General features: G+C 33.3%; 1 protein-coding gene across 1 annotated transcript in view; it reads left to right on the top strand.

The window, feature by feature from the left end:
• Window positions 1-21547, top strand: part of Tex11 (testis expressed 11) — a gene marked incomplete at its 5' end in the record, with an annotated part of 294023 nt that overhangs the window by 75854 nt on the left and 196622 nt on the right. The window contains one exon of the mRNA XM_047535242.1: window positions 5740-5825. Within this exon, the coding sequence (XP_047391198.1) occupies window positions 5740-5825 (86 nt within the window). The remainder of the gene's footprint in view (window positions 1-5739; window positions 5826-21547) is intronic.

Genomic DNA, 21547 nt, shown 5'->3' with positions numbered 1-21547 from the left:
TTTTAAACTAAATACCTACAGTGTGTAGAAAGCTTGGCCAGACTTGTGTTCTTGGCTGCTATGAAGCTGTGTAGCCATTAGAACATTAATGCTTCTAACAAATATCAATGTTTAATTTTAGCTCAGGCTATCATCATTATTTTTAAATGTGTGTGATTTACTTTTTATCCCTACTTGTTGCATGTAGTTTTAATTTTTTATCAGTGTATTTATGTACATAGGAGAAAAAATAATTCTACAGTTCTTGTTAAAAAAAAATCACCCATGATGCAGGGTTTGTTTGGTTTGGTTTTCTCTTCCTTCCCTCTGCTTGTTGTTTCTGTGTTCAGTTTTTACCACCTTCCTATAAGTGAGATGAACATTTTTAGAATTACATTTTAATGTATCCATATTATTTTGGGGTCCTTTTCTTGTAAGGACAGTAGTCATGTTGAATTTAGGTCCCACCCTAATCCACTTTAACCTTTTCTTGATTACATTGAAAAGACCTTATATCCAAATAAGGTCCATTCATTGGTCCAGGTAGACATGAATTTTCAGGGGAGATTATACAATTCAATGCGTTCTGTTTTTTACAATGTTATTATACTTTTATATCTTTATTTAATTAATTTATTTATTTTATGTGGTGCTGAGCATCAAACTAAGTGCCATACACATGCTAGGCAAGCGCTCTACCACTGAACTACAACTGCAGTCCCTTAATGCATTCTAAATAGGATGTCTTTCCATTTCGTTGTTCTTCAGCATTATGTTAGCAATTCTTGGCCCTTTCCTTTTCCATACTCATTTTAGATATAGCTTGTCATGAATGGTGAAAAACTCAATTGGGATATGGATTCAAATGGCATTTAATTTATAGATTCACTTTTTTTTTATTTATTTATTTTATTTATTCTTTTTAGAAATACATGACAGTATATTTTGACATTATGCATACATAGAGTATATCTTATTCTAATTAGGATCCAATTCTTGTGGTTGTACATGATGTGGAGATTCAGATTCACTATCTTTATAATATTAAAACTTCATATCTATGAATGTGATATATCCTAATTCATATAAAATGTTAAAATGTCCTTCAATATAGTTTTGTAATTTTCTTTACAAAAATACTTTACATTCAATTGCCATTATAAACATTTTAAGGATTATAATTTTAAAATATCACTGGTGTATAAAGAATGCAGTCTCTATTAACACTTACTTACCTAACCTCACTTCACTGTTTCCACCTTTAGAATCTCTGGTAACTATACTTCTGCTCCTATTGCTCAGCCCTGGTCTTTTTAATCTAATAAAGCTTGTTTCTTTCAGAGTACAACAATTCCATGTTAAGAGAATGGTAACACAGGAATATCAACCCATCCCTGCAACTGAGATCAGTGTCTATCTCCTTTAGAATAGTCAGGATGAGACTTTTGATCCCTGGTTAGGCAGGGTCATCTTTCCTAGTTAGCCTGTAGTAGTCACAGAATACAGATCTTCACCCCTCACCAATCCTTAAAGATTAAGGGATCAAATCTGCCCCCTCCATGAGATAGGGATTTAGGATAAAGAGAGAGAAATATGGAGAAACACTTTCAGGCCATTGAAATGCAGAATCAGGCTATTGAGATGCATAAAACAGTTGCAAACCTTGGCCCACACCCTTGGCCCATGCCCTTGTAAAAGGAGGTAAATACATAAGTATAGGAAAACTGGTCTGAAATTATTCAGGTCCACCCAGAATCCACCTCCAGTGCAGGCCATGATAGAGCCCTTCTATAAATATTGAACTCCCAGCCCAAATCAGGGCTGCTTCTCACTCAGCCCACATTCTCCCTTAAATGTGTATCTACCTTCCTAAATAAACCTCTGTCTTATGTCTTAAAAAAGAATGCAGTGTCTTTAAAATGTTTATTTAATACCTAACAATGTTTCTCAGCTTTATTACTTTAATTTTTTTTTTTAGTTGTAGGTGGATACAATATCTTTTATTTATTTTCATGTGGTACTGAGGATCGAACCCCATGCCTCACATGAGCTAGGCAAGTGCTCTACCATGAACCACAACCCCAGCCCTCTTATTACTTGTAATAATTTTATAGAGTTTCTTGGGTTGTTTGCATTTATTTGTTTTTACTGTCCCTTTTGCATTGACTCTGTTGCTATTTCTTTCAGATTATTTATAATTTATTTATTATTTATTACTAGAGGACAGAGACCTTTAATATCTTTATAAAGTACATGGACATTGAATTGTATATCAAACAACATGAAAAGAGACACTTGAATAGTATTAAGGGAAAGAAAACTATCTTGTGCAGTGTTAGAGGTGGTAAAGGGAAAACCAAATGTAGAGAGAGGAAAGGGCTGAATTAGAGGATTCAGGATGATGTGTAACTAAATTATGCCTTTGTCAGGATGGGACTACCAATGAAGGGTTATACATTGAGAATTAAGAATTTGTATCTTATTTGGAAGGTGGATGATAGAATTATACTATTGTGAAAGTCATGCTTTTAATTCTAAAGGTCAATGCAATTATTTAGATTGTATGTTTTTGAGAGGTTTAAGGGTTAGACAATTTAGAGCAGGAAATCTTATATTGAGAGGAAACAATAGGATAAAAGTTGAAGAGGAGCTGATAGAGTGTTATTCACATAAAAGGAATTAATGAATTAAATAAACCAACTCTTTTTCCCTGAGACATTCTTCCTGTATCCCAAACTAGATTAGAAATCATTGTACAGTGTTGGTATTTAGGCAGAAGGTGATGCTCTTTTATTAATCAGAGGCAGAGAGAAAAATATTTGGAAATTAGAGCACCATGAGAAATAACTAAGGAGCTATGTGGATTATTACTTAGATATCTGAAGATTAGAGAAAAATGAGTAAGGGAGGGGTTGAAAGGCAAACATTTTAAACCTAGACAAGTATCACTTGATTATTTCTACACTATTATAATTGAATAAAATATAAAAATACATTATCTATAAATGTTTAAAAGACAACAAAATCAGAAAGGAAAATAGCTTGGAAACTTGGGACTGAAAAATAATAGGTTTGCTTTTCCTGGATTTTGAAAACCTAATTTACAAAATAAGTTTCAGAAAATGAAGTTATAAATAATTTCATTTAGGGGCTGGGGAGACAGCTCAGCAGGTAGAGTGCTCGCCTCGCAATCACAAGGCCCTGAGTTCGATCCCCAGTACCGCAAAAAAAAAAAAAAAAAAAAAAAAAATAATAATAATTTCATTTTAATTAAAAATTAAAAATAAAAAATCTTGTATTGAACTGAAAGTTTGGCTATTAAACTCATTTATATTGGCAATAGCAAATTTAGTTCTTTTTTTCATCTATAAGTCTCATCTTGGCATTTTAAAGTATAAAGGAGTTGTCATAAGTTGGAGCTGTCATTTCTGGTCCAGTTGATGTAGCAGTGACTGGAGTTTCTGGATATACCATGTGTCCTGGAGCTCCCATAGGTCCATTTGTATAAGACGAGTATGCAATAGACTTATGGATCTGCTTTCTTAGTGATGTTTTGTTGTGCGTTTTCTGACAAGTAAGATTTTAGCGTTCTATGGAAGACTAGACTGACTTTCCTTCCTTCCTTTCTTCTACTTTATTTTTGCAGTGCTGGGAATTGAACCCAGGGCCTACTGCATGGGCAATATATTTCTTTTATCAAATGTTTTTATGAATCTTTTTACTTCAAAATCCCATTAAAATATTTCTGAAGGACAGAGATTTTTGTCCTTTTTGTTCCCTGATCTATCTGTAGTTCCTAGAATAATGCTTACTAGATAGGAGATGCTTGATAAATAGTTGTTATTGAAAGAATAAATGAATGGAGCTGTATTAGTAGTAAAAGCATTTTCTTTTGGTCATTGTATTAAAAAATTGGTACAGGTCTTTTGAGAGATTTTTTTTTGTTTTAGTCAACTATTTTGCTGCTGCCCCCAAAAGACCTGACAAGAACAATTGGAGGAGGAAAAGTTTATTTAGAGGCTCATGATTTCAGACATCTCAGTCCATTCATGGCCAACTCCAATGCTCTGGGCACAAAGTATGGCAGAACATCCCATGGCAGAAAGGTGTGGTGGAGGAAAGCAGTTGGGAACATGACAATCAGACGCAGAGAGGGATACTACCCTCACCACTGACAGAATACATAACCCCCCAAAAAATGAAAAATAAAAAAAGAATATATACCCCAAGGCATCTACCCAAAGACCTACCTCCTCCAGCCACACCCTACCTGCCTATAGTTACCATCCAGTTAAGTGAAGGATTAGGTCACTGATTAGGTTAAGGATCTCATAACCCAATCATTTCACTTCTTTCTTGAATTATCTCACATGAGCTTTCAAGGAGCACCTCAAATCTAAACCATAACACTTTTAGTCTTTTATAGTTTTGTTGTTATAAGGTTGTAATTATTTTGTATTCTTTTCTAATCTAGGAAGTAGCATTTCATATGAGTACACTTGGAGATATTGTGAGAGTAGAGACAAATACTGAGGAAGTTGAATAAAGGCTCAGTACACATAAATGTTCATCAAGAAATTTATTTTTCTTTTCCTCTGTTCAAGTTTAGTTGAGTTGTAGGCCTCTGTGAGTGGGTGTGAGCTACATTATTCTAGTATAGCTATGTAGTTGGATGGCCCTGTGTGAACCTTTGGGATCTGGGGCATGTAATGAGTTAAACTGTTTTTGTTCAAGTGTCAAGAATGCATTTAAATACCAATGGATTCATGCCAGACACACATTAACAAGAGTATTCTTTATTTTAAATTCAAATATATAGTAGGTCTGATGTGCTCAGGCATGCATATTGAATTTCTGCTTATTGAATGTACTGTATTTCAAAGGGAAAGTTTTTTTTTGAAGAAAGACAAGTCTTTACACATTACTTATGAATAACTTGCCTCAGATCTCAGATTCTCAATTGAGTATCAGCTTCTGTAGTCTTGCTCAGGTAAAATTTATAAAGGACTCTTTTATATGGGTATAATCAAATTCTGTATATGTGATTTCTTTAATTCTGGATAGGTCAAGGGGGTATTTTGATAAATTATTAAAATTTAAAAAAATTCTCTTCTTCCATTTCTTAGAATTTTGAAATTTCTGTAAAACATGGCATTAATGGAGGGACTGAGATGCTGATTAACCCACAAAAGAGTACTTTCCTGTGGCACTCACCATTCACATATTTGTTTCTTCTACTTTTATCTTAATGGTAATTTATAAAAAGGAAATTTTTGTTGTTGTTCAAGAGGGTCCATTAAAACAATTATTTCTAAATAAACCTTATAACTGGATAGTTCTTTGGACATATTTCAGAATTTAGAATTTTAAAAGGTTGTCTTAACTTTGAAAAAAAAAGTCAATCATTTTTCTCTCAATAGTAACTTTTGTCTTTGAGTCTACTTCCTACTTTAACATCTCCTACTAGATCTGGCAACTCAAATCAATATTTTAGCCTGTTGTTTTGCTGGGCAGTGATTGGATTTCTCCATTGAACTTACACAGCATGTTTCACTTTCTACTACTAATCTATTGTAATGTTTAGCTTGAATGTTTTATAGTTTGCTTTATATAAATTGAGAGGTTCTGATAAGGAAGTTTATTTTGATGTACAGAATGCATTATGGGTATGTTTTAAAGACTCCACACAGCTATTGATACTTACTTTTTAACTTTAAGGAAATCATGAATCTGACACATTACTCTTTTTTTTTTTTACAGACAGGATATCTTCATGTTCTCTGTTACAACTTTGGAGTAGAAACCCACAAGCATAATAAATATGAAGAAAGTTCTTTCTGGCTTAGGTAATATAAACAAAAAGTGAATGTAAATTTGGGAAATTATCAGAGAGATCTGCTAGTATTTACTCTAGGGTATTTTGGAAGTTTAAACCTTCTCTGACTTCAAAAGCCAATATGTTAATTAATTTACTCCTTTAACATGGATTTTTTTTATTCTTACATGTTTCCAGTTGATATAAAAATGTGTTCCCTTCTTAATATATTGTAAGAGCATTAATTCATCCTTTGTATCTCTATCAGGAGTATGAAATTTTGTGTTGATTTGTTGATTTTTGCTTTTCTACTTTTTTTTTGGGTGCCAGGGATTGAAGCCAGGGATGCTTAACCACTGAGCCACATCCCCAGTCCTTTTTTGTATTTTATTTAAAGACAGGGTCTCACTGAGTCACTGAGGGCCTTGCTAAATTGCTGAGGCTGGTTTTGAACTTGTGATCCTCCTGTCTCTGCCTGCCAAGCCCCTAGGATTACATGTGTGCATCACCACGCCTGGCGCTTTATTGATGTCTGACAGCTCCTGAGTAGAAGGTGGGGAAAGGGGTGGGCAGGAGTAGGAACAGCTAAAATTTCTAGTCTTAGATGAATTTTGGTATTTTGATATTTGTCAAATAAGTATATATTTAGCACTTACTGTATGCTGAGTACTGTACTAAGATTTGTACTGCCATGCTGCATCAAGTATCAAGAGAATAATATAAAAATATAGTAATAACATTTAAGAATCCTGTCTTTCGCTGAAAATGTAGGTCCAGCACAGATTCAAAAATATAAGTTATTCATTAATTGTTAGTTAAATGAATTTGTATGAAAAATGTGTTTTTCTGGCATTATCATGTAAGGTCCTTTGAATATCAGACACTTATGGAGTAAAAAAAAATCCAGTAAGTTCACTAAGTATTAACTTATAAAAGGTTAGTTCTAGTTATTTGGAGATACTCCCATGATTATTTTAACCATAGTCTTAATGATTGTGAAAATGCATTTGGCACGGGCAAGAGAAGAATAGAGGAACTTTGAATTGTGTAGAGGGAAATGGGACTGGAGGGAGTCGGGGAAGGAAAGACAGTGGACTGAGACAGACATTATTACCCCTAGGTACATGTATGATTACATGAATGGTGTGAATCTACATTGTGTACAACTGTAGAAATGAAAAGTTGTACCCCATTTGTGTACAATGAATCAAAATGCAGTCTGTCAAAATAAAAATTTAAAAAGGGAAAAAAAAGAAGAAACAAAAAAAAGAACAAGGAAATTAAACTTGTCATCTAAGGAGATAAATACATGTTTAATCATTGAGATTATAGTACTTATAGGCCTATATATCTCTATCACAATATTTGTTCAAATACCTTGTTTATGTAAAAACTTTTTAGAGTTCAAAGGTTGATCAAACTCTGTATAAAGAACTGTGCCTGACTGAGTGGTTCTATGCAGTTATAAAATGTATACTTGTCTCAATTTAGACTGCTTTACACAACTGGAACATACCTGAAATTTTTATTATGAATCACATTTTTTTGTGGTGCTGGGGATTTGAACCCAGGGCCTTGTGCTTGTGAGGCAAACACTCTACCAACTGAGCTATATCCCCAGCCCATGAATCACATTTTTTAATAAATTTAATTCTTTGAAATACACTGAAGAATTTAACTAATTCAGCATAGGTTTTACCACAGGTTTCTTGTAAATGAACAACCTTACATAAAATGCATGATACTGAGATCTATTCCAGCATTTAACAGCACTGGGAGTACAGCACTCACAAAGTTTATGGCATTGACTTATCAAAAACATTGAATGGTAAGGAGGTAGGAATGGAAAGGTTAAAAAATGCTGGTGATATGGATGGCTTCTGGAGACTTGAGACTAGAGTTAAGAATATAAAGTTTATGTCAAGAATGAGACTAAATTAGGAATCATATTAAATGTTCTCTAAGAACTGGTCATAAGAATAGGCCGAGACTTGAAGTGGCATGACATGTAGCTTATTTTCATATATGCCATGGGTACACTTGTTTTGGGTCTTTTTAGTTATACATGACAGTAGAATTCATTTTGACATAATTATAAAAGCATGCACTATGTCTTATTTTAGTTCAGTCCCCAGTACTTCTTCTTCCCTTCCCTCCCCCAATCCCCTGCTCCATTCCCTCTAGTGATCTTTCTGCCATTTACCCATAGTTATTTTTTTAAAATTAATTTCTTGTGCATGTATATGATGGTGAGATTCACTGTGGTATATTCACGTATGTACATAGGAAAATTGTAGCAAATTCATTCCACTGTCTTTCCTTTTCTCATCCTTCCTCCCTTCCCTTCATTCCCCTTTATCTACTCCACTGAGCTTCCATTCTTTTTTTAATCCCCACTTATTGTGGGTTAACTTCCACAACTGTTATCATTTTTAAAAAATCTTATGGAAGGAAAATGTAATAATGGTCATGACTGACATCCACACCATAAGCTAACTATGTGTATGAAATTTGTAGTGTATTTTTTGATCAACAGTCATATTCTCATAAAATATGTATAATAACAAATTTGTAGAGTACCAACATAGTATGAAGTTTTTGTGTTCTCATCACTAGATTGATATTGGAGAAAACAGGAAGAATATGAATTCTAGCCCTAGTTATTATGTATAATTTATTTTTGGTGATGTAAAAGTGATTTAGTCTACTGTTATGTATAATTATAATATTCAAATAAAACATTTGAAAACAAATTTTAAAAAGTGATTTGGTGAAAAGTGATTTTCCCTTGAAGAAAAATTATCATATTTTAATGTTTACAAGAAGGCCAAAGTAACTATCAATATTATTAACAATAAGAATTTTAGCACATTGACTATTTTTCTAGTTAACAAGCCAACTCAGGAAAAGTATGTTGTCATATATGATGTTGTTGCAAAATTGTTACTATTATGATCCTTACTTTTTAGAACTGTGATGGGGTTTAGATGCAATGATGCATATATTATAGAGTGTAACATGCCTGGGAAATAGAAACTGTCCAAAATGTGGTGGCTGCTGCTGTCTTTAGGTGATGTGTTTGCTATTTACTGCCAATTAAAACTACTGTGGCCACTCTACAAGTTTATTCTAAATTTTATCACAGTCAAATCAGCATGGATTACTTGTTGACTTTGAGGTAAAATATGAAAACAAACATTCACATTTCTATCATATACTGTCAATCTGGAACAATTTTTTTGTGCTTTAATTACATTCATGTGTTAAGAAAACTGTTGAGAGCAGTTATTGTTACAAGCAGAAATTAATAGCTGCTAATAAGTACCTTCTGTAAATTTTATATTAGAAGGAGGCTGTGGAAAAGGAGCATACTTTCTACAGGCTTAATTGGGTCAAGGGATGGTACTGGGGATTGAATCCAGAGGCACTTTACTACTGAGCTACATCCCCAGCCCATTTTAAATTATTTTTAAAATTTTTGAGACAGGCTCTCGCTAAGTTGCTTAGACTGGTCTTGAATTTGTGATCATCCTGCCCCAGACTTCTGAGTTGCTGGAATTGCAGGTATGTGCGATTGTGCCAAGCTACAGGCTTAATTCTTTGAGAACAGTAAATTTGTTAGACTATAGGTTATATACAATATGTAGATACCCACTCAATCTAAAAGTAAAAACTTCATTTTTATCAATTAAATTTGTTTTTTAACTGATACATAAAAACATAAAGTTGATATTATTGGGATGCCATATAATGTTTTAATACATGTATACATTATAGACTGTTTATATCAGATTAAACATATCTACCTCCTCAAACATTCATCATTTTTTATGGTGAAAACATTCAAAATCCTTCTAGTTTTTTATGTATTATAATTTTTAATATTGTGCTGAGAGTAGTTTAATTTACATCTGTCTATCTATCTCTCTGTCTATCATCTATGTAGGTAGTTCTGGGGATCAAACCAAGGACTTCGTACATGTCAGGCAAGTGCTCTAGCAGTGAGCTACAACTGTAGCCCTCTAAAATATACAGTTTGTAATCTTATCTATAGTTACCCTACTGTCTCCTAGTACACCAGAAATTTTTAGTCTTTAATTGTAACTTAGTACCCATTGATCAACCTTTCCCCATCCTTCCTTCCACCCTCTCCCCAGCCTCTGGTAACTACCATTTCACTCTGAACTTCTATGAGATTGACTTTTTTAGATTGCGCACATGAGTGAGATCATTGCAGCATTTGACTTTCTGTGTTTGACTTATTTCACTTAAAATAATGATATAGGTATCTATGTTACAAATGATGGGATTTCATTCCTTTTGAATGCTGAATATTATTCCATTGTGCATATATACCACATTTTCTTTATCCTTTCATCAGCTACTGGAAACTTTGCCTATTTCTGTCTTTTTGCTATTGTGAATAGTATTGTGATAAACATAGGAGTACAGATGTCTCTGACATAACTGAGTCCATTTCCTTTGGATATATAGCTAGTAGTGGAATTTCTGGATCATATGGTAGTTCTATTTTTTATTTTTTGAGGAACTCCCACACTGTATTCTATAACAGATATACTAATTTACATTCACAACAGTGTGAAAAGATTGCCTTTTTTCCACATCTTTGCCAATCCTTGTTATTCTTCCACTTTTTGATAATACCTGTTTTTCCTGTAATGAGATGATATCTCATTTGTATTTCAGTGATGATTAGTGATGTTGAACATTATTTCATCTACCTGTTGGCCATTTATATGTCTTCTTTTGAGAAATATATATTTAGGGACCTATTTGTGGTTCCATATAAATTTTAGGGTTGTTTTTTCTAGTTCTGTGAAGAATGTCATTGGTATTTTGAAAGAGATTACATTGAATCTGAATATTGCTTTGGTAGTATGGATATTTTAACAATATTGATTCTTTCATTCATTAAGCAAGGAATGTCTTTCTATGTTTTTGTCCTCTTTAATTTCATTCACTAGGGTTTTATATTTTTCATTTTAGAGCTCTTTCAAAACCTCTATGATAAAATTTACTCCTAGATTTTATATCTATTGTAAATGGGACTGGCTGTCCTGATTTTTATTTCAAATAATTCAATATTGGCATACAGCAATGCTACTTATTTTTGTATGTGGATTTTGTATCCAGCAACTTTACTAAATTCATTTATTACTTCTGATAAATTTTTGGTGGAGTCTTTGGGGTTTTCTATATATAAGATCATATCTTCTGTGAATGATGACAATTTGCCTTCCCCTTTTTCAATTTGGGTGCCCTTTCTCTTGCTTGATTGCTCTGGCTAGGACTTTCACCATTATGTTGAATAAAAGTAGTGACAGTGGGCATTCTTGTCTTGTTCTAATGAGAAAGTTTTCAGCTTTTCCTCATTCAGTAGTATTAGCTATTGGCTAATTAGAAAGTGCATTTATTATGTTAAGGTACATTCCTGCTACACTTAATTTATTCAGCCTTTTATCATGAAGGGATGTGGACTTTTATCGGTGCCTTTCTAAATCTATTGAGACGATAGATATCTCTCATTTTGTTGATGTGATGTATCATATTTATCGTGTATGTTGAACCATCCTTACATTAGTGGGCTGAATCCCACTTAATCATGGTGATTAATCTTTTTTAATGTGTTGGGTTTGGCTTGCTAGTATTTTCTTTTCTTTTTTTAATTTTTTTCTTTTATTTTGTGACAGGGCCTCGCTAAGTTGCTGAGGCTGTCCTCAAACTAGCCATAATCCTGCCTCTGCCTCCCAAGTCACTGAGATTACAGGAATGTGCCACCATGCCAGGTCCTTGCTAATATTTTCTTGAGAATTTCTGCATTTATGTTCATTAAAAATTTTGGTCTGTAATTTTCTTTTTTGTTGTTTTCTTGTTTGTTTTTTAAATTAAGGTGATGCTGATAATGTGCTTAGATGAATTCCCATGTTCAATTTTTTTTGGAATGATTTAAGAAGGTCTAGTATTAGTTCTCCTTTAAATATTTGGTAGAATTCGACAGTGAAGCTTTCTGGTTCTGGGTTTTTATTTGATGGGAGACATCTTATTACTGATTTAATCTTATTATTTCTTATTCTGTTCAAGTTTTCTGTTTCTTCATGATTCAATCTTGGTAAGATATATTTATCCATTTCTTATAGGTTATCAAATTTTTTGGCATATACTTGTTCATAATACTCTCTAATTCTTTGTATTTCTTTGGTGTCAATTGTATTATTTTCCTCTTCATCCCTGTTTTTATTCAAATCTTCTGTCTTTTTCTTCTTCTAGGTAAAGTTTTGTCTATTTTATATTTTTGAAGAACCAGCTCTTCATTTCATTGATGTTTTGAATTGTCGTTTTAGTCTCTATTTCATTTATTTCTGCTTTGATATTTATTATTTTTTTCTTCCTACTACTTTTGGGTGTCTTTTTTTTTGTTCCTTGAGATGCAGCAATCAATTATTTAGATCTTTCCTCTTTTTTAATGGAGGTGTTGACTGCTATAAATTTTCTTCTTAGTACTGACTTTTCTATACACCACAGGTTTTGGTCTACTGTATCTCCATTTTCATCTTTTATAATATTTTTAGTTGTAGGTGGAGAAATACCATTATTTTATTTATTTATATTTATGTGGTGCTGAGGATCAAACCCAGTGATTCATACATACTAAGCAAGTGCTGTACCACTGAACCACAACCCCAGCCCTTCATTTTCATTTTTATTAAGAAATTTTTGCATTTTCACTTGATTTTTTTCCTTGATCCATTAGCTGTTCAAGAGTAAGTTGTTTAATTACCATATATTTGTGTACTTTCCAGCATTTTCGTGTTACGGTTTCTAGTTTCATTGCATTATGGTCAAAAGAGATGCTTGATATTATTTCAGTACTTTAAAGTTTGTCAAGATTTGTTTTGTGGCCTATCATATGATCTATCCTGGAGAATATTCCATGTGCTGAAAAGAAAAATGTGTATTCTGTAGCTGCAAGGTGGAATGTTCTGTGTATGTCCATTAAGTTCATTTGGTCTAGGGAGACATTTAATTTTGCTGTTTCCTTGTTGATATTCTGTTTGCATGATCTATCTGATGCTGAAGGTGAGGTGTTTATGTTCCCTACTATTACTGAATTGGAATCTTTCTTTCTCTTTAGGTCTATTAAAACTTGCTTTATATATTTGGATATGCCAGTTTTGGGTGCATATATATATTTAGAATTGTCATTTTCTTTACTGAATTGATCCCTTTATTATTATATAATGACTTTCTTTTCTCCTTTACTGTTTTTTATTTAAAGTCCATTTTATCTAATATGGCTACTCTTGCTTTTTTTGTTGTTTTGTTTCTGTTTGCATGGAGTATCTTTTTTGTTTGTTTGTTTTAGATAGAGTCTTACTATGTTGCCCAGGTTGGCCTTACACTCATGATCCCCTTGCCTGACATCCACCTGAGTAGCTGGAATTAGAGGTGTGTGCCACAGTGCCCAGCCCTGCTTGGGATATTTTATTCCATCTTTTCACTTTTGATTTAAGTGTGTCTTTAGAGGTGAAGTGAGTTTTGTGTAAGCAACATGCAGTTGATTCTTGTTTCTTTAAAAAATCCATCCATTTACTCTGTATCTCTTAATTGGAAAATCTAATCCATTTACATCCAAGGTAATCATTGTTAGGTAAGGCCTTTTTTTTTTTTTTTTTTTTTTCCTGCGGTGCTGGGGATTTGAACCCAGGGCCTTATGCTTGCGAGGCAAGCACTCTACCAACTGAGCTATATCCCCAGCCCAAGGTCTTACTATTGTATTTTCTTTTCTAACTTTTTTGAAGTTCCTTTTTTTCTTACTCTCTTACAGTCTTCCTTTGTGGCTCATTGATTTCCTCTAGCAGTGTGTTTTGATTCCTTGCTTATTTTTGTTTTTTCTCTTACAGATTTTTGCTTTGTAGTTACCACGAGGCTTACAAAAACCATAATTTATTATAATAAGCTATTTTGAAATAATTTCAACTTAATATGACTTTAAAGACAAAAAAATGAAGAAGCAAAATATACAAATTAAAATTCTATATTTACACTCCATTGCTCTCCTCCTTAAGAATTTTTGATGTCTAATTTTATCTTTCTCTATTATATATCTTTTTTTTTGTGGTGCTGGGGATTGAACCCAGGGCTTTGTGCTTGCAAGGCAAGCACTATACCAACTGAGCTATATCCCCAGCTCCTCTATTATATATCTTAACATATTAATGTACTTATTACTTTAAAATATTTTGTATTTTAGTCTTCATAAAATATATGAATGGTTACATACTATGTTTATAATATTAGAGCATTCTGAAATTGTGTGTATAGTTACTTTTATTTTTTATGTATTTTTATGTGGTGCTGAGGATCGAACCCAGTGCCCTACACTTGCAAGGCAAGTGCTCTACCTCTGAGCTACAATCCCAGCCCAAATTTTGTCTTTTTTTTTTTTGCGGTGCTGGGGATTGAACCCAGGGCTTTGTGCTTGTGAAGCAAACACTCTACCAACTGAGCTATATCCCCAGCCATTGTATAGTTACTTTTACTAATGAATTTTATACCTTTCGGTATATTTTTTCTTATTTATGACTCTGAGGAAATCCTTTCAGTGTTTCTTGTAGGACAGGTGTGGTAGAGATATGTTCTCTTAGTTTTGTTGTATGGAAAGTTCTTTATCCCTCCTTCATTGCTACAAGACAGCTTTGGTGGGTACAGTATTTTTGGTTGGCAGATTTTTTTCCTTCAGTACTGTGAAAATCTCAAACCACTCTTTTCTGTCCTAAAAACATTCTTCTGAGAAGTCCACTCTCAGGTGAATTCGGACACCCTTCTGTTATTTCTTTTCTCTTAGTACCTTAAGAATATTCTCTTTGTATTTAACCTTTGAGAGCTTGATTATAATATGTTTTGAGGTAGAATGGTAGGGTTAAGTCTGACAGGTGACCTTTGATATTTTTGGACCTGGATATCTTTATCTAGGCCTTATCTTTCTCCAGGTTTGGAATGTTTTCTGTTATATCTTTCAATAAACTTTTCATACCTTTGTGGAAGTCTCAAGTTCCCCTTGAACCCCCAAAACCTGAATGTTTCCTTTTTGAATATTGTCCCAAAGTTCCTATAGGCTTTCTTCACTCCCATTTATTCTTTTTTTCTTTTTCTCCTGTGCATTTTCAAATAGCCTGTTTTTGAGTTCATTAAATCTTTCTTCTGTTTGATGTGTTCTGCTGTTGATACCTTCTATGGCATTTTATTTTATTTTTCTATTCTGGACAACTTAGTGAGACCCTGTCTCAAAATAAAAAAGTGAAAAGGGGGCTAGGAAATTATTGTAGTAGTAAAATGCCCCTGGTTCAATCCCAATAGCAAAAAAAAAATTGTAGTATTGTTTAGAAAGCTCATTTCCACTGGCCCCCCCCCTTTAAAACATATTTGAGTGTAGGTTTCTTTTTCTTTCTTGTTTTTGTTTGTTTGTTTGTTTGTTTGTTGGTACCAGTGATTGAACCGTGGAGTGCTTAACCACTTAGCCACATCCTTAGCCCTTTTCTGTATTTTATTTAGAGATAGGTTCTTGCTGAGTTGTATAGGGTCTTGCTGAGTTTCTGAGGCTGGCTTTGAATTCACAATCCTCCTGTCTCATTCTTCTGAGCCACTGGGACTATAGGTGTGCACCACTGCACCCAGCTTTGGTTTGTGCTTCTTTTCTACCTTTGTGTGTGTGTTTATGTGTGCATATATGTTTGTGGTACTTAAGATTAAACCCAGGGGCACAGACAGGCTAGTCAAGTACTCTACTGCTGAGCTATACCATAACCACCTGTATTGTGCTTCTGTGTCTATTCTTTGATCATAAGGAAATAAGTAGATGGAAAGGAAGTATTGATAAAGAACTTTCCTCCACAGTCCAGAATATTTGTTATTGGCCTTTCAGTTTCCTTGATGGAATTTAAATTGTTTTATATTTTAAAATCCTATCTAATTATTTGAACTTATATTATGCTGAACTTGGATTTTTAAAAGAGGTATACAGAAATTTTACTATGAAAATTTTAATAGTCTACAAAGAAGTGTTGGATGCTAAAATACAAATAAGTCCAACTAAAAAGCCTTTGGAGTGATGTTGATCTACCACAAAGAATTTGTAGGGTTTTTGCCCACTGGGAGAAAAATGCTCTAATCCTCAAACCATATATCCATATATCTATATCTTTATAGATATATAGAGATACATAGATACAGATACAGATAGAGAGAGAGGAGAGAGAGAGAGAGAGAGAGAGAGAGAGGAGAGAGAGAGAGAGAGAGAGAGAGAGGAGAGAGAGAGAGAGAGAGAGAGAGAGAGCACTCATGCCCATATGATAGGGATTGAACCCAGGGCCTCATGCATGCTAAGTAAATACTCTATCACTGAGCTCTAACCTTAGCTCCTTATTCCCCTTAGTCATATTCTTAATTCTGGATGATTTTTTTCTTTATTTGTCATAGTATTTACTTATTCACCTAACTGTGGTTCTTAGTGCTATTAGACTGTAGCAACATCAGACATTTCCATGACTGGTAAACACTTCTAATTTCTTTCCCCCTCTCAAGCTTTATTGAGGTATAATTGACAAAATTATATGTATTATAATATACAATGTGATATTCTGATGTACATGCACATTATGAAATTATCACCACAATCTAGATAGTTAATATCCCTCATTTGACAAAATTACCATTCTTTGGTGGGTAAGAACATTTAAGATCCTTTGTCAGCAAATTTAAAGTATATAATGCAGTGTTATTAACTGTATTCACTGAGCTCTGCATTTGATCTCCAGAACTTAGTTATCCAGGATAGCTGAAAGTTTTTACACTCTGACAATTATCTCCCCATTTCCCCCATCCCATCCCCTGATAAACAGCATTCTATCCTTGCTTCTATGAGTTCAAGTTTTTTAGGATCCATATATAAATGAGATCTTGCAGTATTTGTCTTTCTGTGTCTGGCTTATTTAACTTAATAAAATGTCTTCCATGTTCATTGATATTGTTGCAAATGAGATAATTTCCTTCTTTTTGGTTTGAAAAATTCCACCCCCCCCTCACACACACAGGCACACAACACACACACACACACACACACACACACACACACACACCCTTTAACCATTCATCTGTCCATGAATTCTTGGCTAGTATGAATAATGCTGCAGTGAACATGGGAGTTTCTACTTCATTATACTGATTTCATTTCCTTTGCCTATATAACCAGAACTGGTATTGCTGGATCATATGGTAGTTCTGTTTTGTGTTTTTGAAGAACCTCCATATTTTCTTTCCTTTCTTCCCCATTTCCTCTTCTCTTTTATTGTCTCTCTTTTCTCCTTTCCTCTCCTCTCTTCTCTTTTCTCTTCTCTTCCTTATCTCCAGTTCCTATACTGTTATCCATAATGACTGTATAAATGTACATTCCCATTCTCCACATCTTTCCCAGAACTTATCTTTTCTATAATAGCAATTATGTCAAGTACGAGATACCTCATTGTCTTTTTAATTTGTATTTCCCCAGTGAATAATGATGTTGAGCATTACTTTGTGTATCCTTGATTATTTACATGGTCTCCTTTTGAGAAATGTGTATATATTCAGGTCCTCTACCCATTTTTAAATTGGGTTAGCTCTTCTCTACTCCTCTCTTTTGCTCTCTCTCCATTTTTTTATACTAGGTATTGAGCCCAGAGGCATTCTACCATTGAACTATGGCCCCAATCCTTTTTATTTTTATTTTTTTCATTTTGAGACATTGTCTTACTAGGTTGCCGAAGTTGGCCTTGATATTGCAATACTTCTGCTTCAGCTTCCCAAGTCACTGGGAGTACAGGCAGGTGCCAATGTACCTGACAGAGTATCTCTTTTCTTGTTATTAAATTCTTTATATGTCTTAGATATTAACCCTTTATTGGATGTTGTCAATTTATAGTGTTACATCTATGCTTTATTATGAAAAAATTTTTTTAGTTTGATGTCATTCCATTTCCCTATTTTTGCTTTTGTTGCCTGTGCTTTTAAGGTCAAATCCAAATAATTATTGCCCAGACCAATGTTGCATAGTTTTTCCCATTTTCTTCTATTAGTTTCACATTTTCTGGTCTTTCATTTAAGTTTTTGGTTCACTTTTTGTATATGGTGTGAGATAAGGTTCCAATTTCATTCTTCTACTTGTGAGTATCCAGTTTTCTCAGTACCATTTAGTGAAGAGACTGTCCATTTCCCATTGTTTATTCCTGGAACCTTTGTTGAAAATCAATTGACGAGGGCTAGAGCTGGCCTAGAATTAATGAGACCTTGGGTTTCATTCCTAGCAATATAATATTGACTGTGGATGCATACATGGTTCATTTTTGGGTTCTCTGTTATGTTATTGGGTTTATATGCCTGTGCCTATTTTTATGTAATTCCCATGCTGTTTTAATTATTATATCTCTGTAAGATTTTTGTATATAGAAGATTTGTTGTCAGCAACAGTGAAAATTTCACTCTTCCTGTCTTACTTGGATGCTTTTTATTTTGTTCTCTTGCTTACTTTCTCTGGGAAGGACTTCTAATACTATGATGAATGAAAATGGTGAGAGTGGGTATCCTTGGCTTAGTCAAGATTTTAGAGGAAAGATTTTCAGTTTTCCACTGTTGAGAATAATGTTAATATATGAGCATTAATGTGTTGGAGTACATTTCTTCTTTACCTAGTTTGGCAAGAGTTTTTAAAACATGAAAGGATGTTGAATTTTGTCAAATGCCTTTTTTGCATCTAAGGAGATGATCATATGGTTTTGGTGCTTCGTTCTATTATTTTGATGTATCACATTAATTTTGTTGCATATGTGGTGCTATCTTTGTATTCCAGTGATGAATCCACTTGGTCATACTGAGGGATCATTTTAAGGTATTGCCAAATTTGGTTCACTGGTATTTTGTTGAGGATTTTGGCCTCCATATTCATTAACATTAATGACCTGTAGTTTTCTTTTCTCTCCCTCTCCTCTTCCTCCTCCTCCTCCTCCTCCTCCTCCTCGTTTTCCTTCTCCTCTGTTTTTTTGTAATGTCCTTTTCTGGTTTTGATTTTAGGGTCAGGGTAATACCAGACTTGTATGAGGAGTTTGGATGTGTTATATTCATTTATATTTTTTGGAAGCATTTGAGCAGGATTGATACTCCTTTTAAAACTTTTGGTAGGAGCAAGCAATGAAGCCATTATATTCTGGATGTTTTGTTGATGGGAGACGTTTTTTAAAACTGATTCAAGAATTTGACTATGTCCATACTTTCTGTTTCTTCATGATTCAATTTTGGTAAGTTGTGTGTGTCTAAGAATTTATTCAGTTTATCTAGATTATCCAGTTCATTAGTGTATAATTGTTTGTAGAGATCTCTTACGATCCACTGCGTGTCTGTGGTATCTCTTGTAATGCTTCCTCTTTAATTTCTTATTTTATCATTTGAGTTTTTTATTTTTATATTAGTCTAGGTAGACATTGGTTGATTTTTATCTTTAAAGAACAACCATTTCTTCATTTGGTTGATCTTTTCAATTGTTGTCTAGTCTCTATTTCATTTATTTCTGCTATGATTTTTAATATTTCCTTCCTTCTGCTAACTTTAGACTTAGGAAATTTTTGTAGTTCCTTGAGGAGTAATGTTATTTGTTATCTTTGTTCTTTTATAATGGAGGCAATCATTGCTACAAACATCCCTTTTAGAACTGCTTTTGCTGTAACCTGTAAGTTTTGGTATGTTGTATTTACATATTCATTTGTCTCAAGATACCTTTAAATTTCTCCTTTAGTTTCTTCATTATCCCACTGGTTATTCAGGAGCATGTTGTTTAATTTCCATGTATTTATAAGTGTTCTAAAATTTCTTTTGTTAGTGAGTTCTAGTTTTATACCATGTGGTCAAAAAAGATTCTTTGTATGATTTCCATTTTGAATTTGCTAATACTTGTTTTGTATCCTAATATATAATCTAGTCTGGAGAACATTCCATGTGTACTTAAGAAGAATGTGTTTTTCTTTGCTGGATGCAATTTCTTTTGCATATATATATATTACATAATATATATATATATATATATATATATACATATATATATATGGGTCCATTTGGTGTAAATTATTGATCAAATCCAGTGTTTTCATATTAATTTTGTCTCTGGATGATCTGTCTGTTGATGAAAGTATGATATTGAAGTCTGCTACTATTATTATATTGCAATTAATTTCCCCCAGATCCTTTAATATTTGTTTTATATTTTATTTTATTTTTATTTATTTATTTTTTGCGGTGCTGTGGATTGAACCCAGGGCCTTGTGCTTATGAGGCAGGCACTCTACCAACTGAGCTATATCCCCAGCCCCTGTTTTATATTTTAGATGCTAAAATATTGGGTGCATATACTTTTACAATTGTTATATCCTCTTGGTGAATAGATCCCTTTAGTATTATATAATGGATTTCTGTGACTCCTTGTGATAATTTTAATTTTACTTAAAATTCATTTTTTAAAAAATAAAGATAGCCACCCCTGCTCTCCTTTGGTTACCATTTTACATTGAATATATTTTTCTATCCCTTCACTTTCAGCCAACATATATCTTTAAGACTACAGTGAGTCTGATATAGGAAGAAAATAGTTAGAACTTTCTTTAATTATCCATTCAGTCACTCTTTTTTTTTTGAGAGAAGGTCACCTTATGTTGCCTAGGTTGTCCTTGAAGTCTTCCTGCCTCAGTCTCCCAAGTAGCTATGATCATAGGTATGTGCCACTATATATCTTTTTTTTTTTACTATATATCTTTTGATTGGAAAGTTTAAGCCATTTATATTTAAATTAATTAATGACAAATAAGAATTTTCTGTTTGCCATTTTGTTAATCATTTTCAGTTCTTTTGTTCCTTTCTTCCTTTGTTCTCTTCCTTTATGATTTGTGATTTTTATAGTAGTATGCTTTAATTCTTGTTTATCATTTGTGTATCAATATGTTTTTGCTCTTGGGTTACCATGAGACTTATATAAGACATTTTACTGTTTTATTGTTCTTTTTAAAACTGATAATTTAACTTCTATCATATTTAAAACCTTTGCATATAAGGCTGAGTTTTATACATTTTTTTTTTCGGTGCTGGGGATCGAACCCAGGGCCTTGTGCTTGCAAGGCAAGCACTCTACCAACTGAGCTATCTCCCCAGCCCAGTTTTATACTTTTATATGTTTCCATATTGTTAGTTAGCATTCTTTTGTTTCAACTTGAAGAACTTTGTCATTTCTTGTGATGCAAGTCTGTTGGGGATGAATTCCCATAACTTACTGTTTGGGAATGTGTTTTGCCTTGCCTTAGTTTCCAAAAGACAGTTTTGCTGAGTATAGTATTATTTTTGGAAGTATTTTTTTCTCTCAGCACTTTTTTTTTATTGTAAACAAATGGGATACATGTTGTTTCTCTATTTGTACATGGAGTCAAGGCATACCATTTGTGTAATCATAAATTTACATAGGGTAATGTTATTTGTTTCATTCTGTTATTTTCTCAGCACTTTTGAATATATCATCTCCCTCCCTTTTTGACTTGTAAGCTATCTACTACAAACCTCATGATCATCTTATAAAAGTTGCCTTTTATGTTCCACATTTCTCTTGCTGCTTTCAAACGTCTCCCTTTTTATATTACTTTTAAGAAATTGTAATCTGTCATGGTGAAG

Source organism: Sciurus carolinensis, chromosome X, assembly GCF_902686445.1.
Source record: "Sciurus carolinensis chromosome X, mSciCar1.2, whole genome shotgun sequence".
Classification (NCBI taxonomy): Eukaryota; Metazoa; Chordata; class Mammalia; order Rodentia; family Sciuridae; genus Sciurus; species Sciurus carolinensis.
This window is presented reverse-complemented; position numbering and strand designations above follow the sequence as displayed.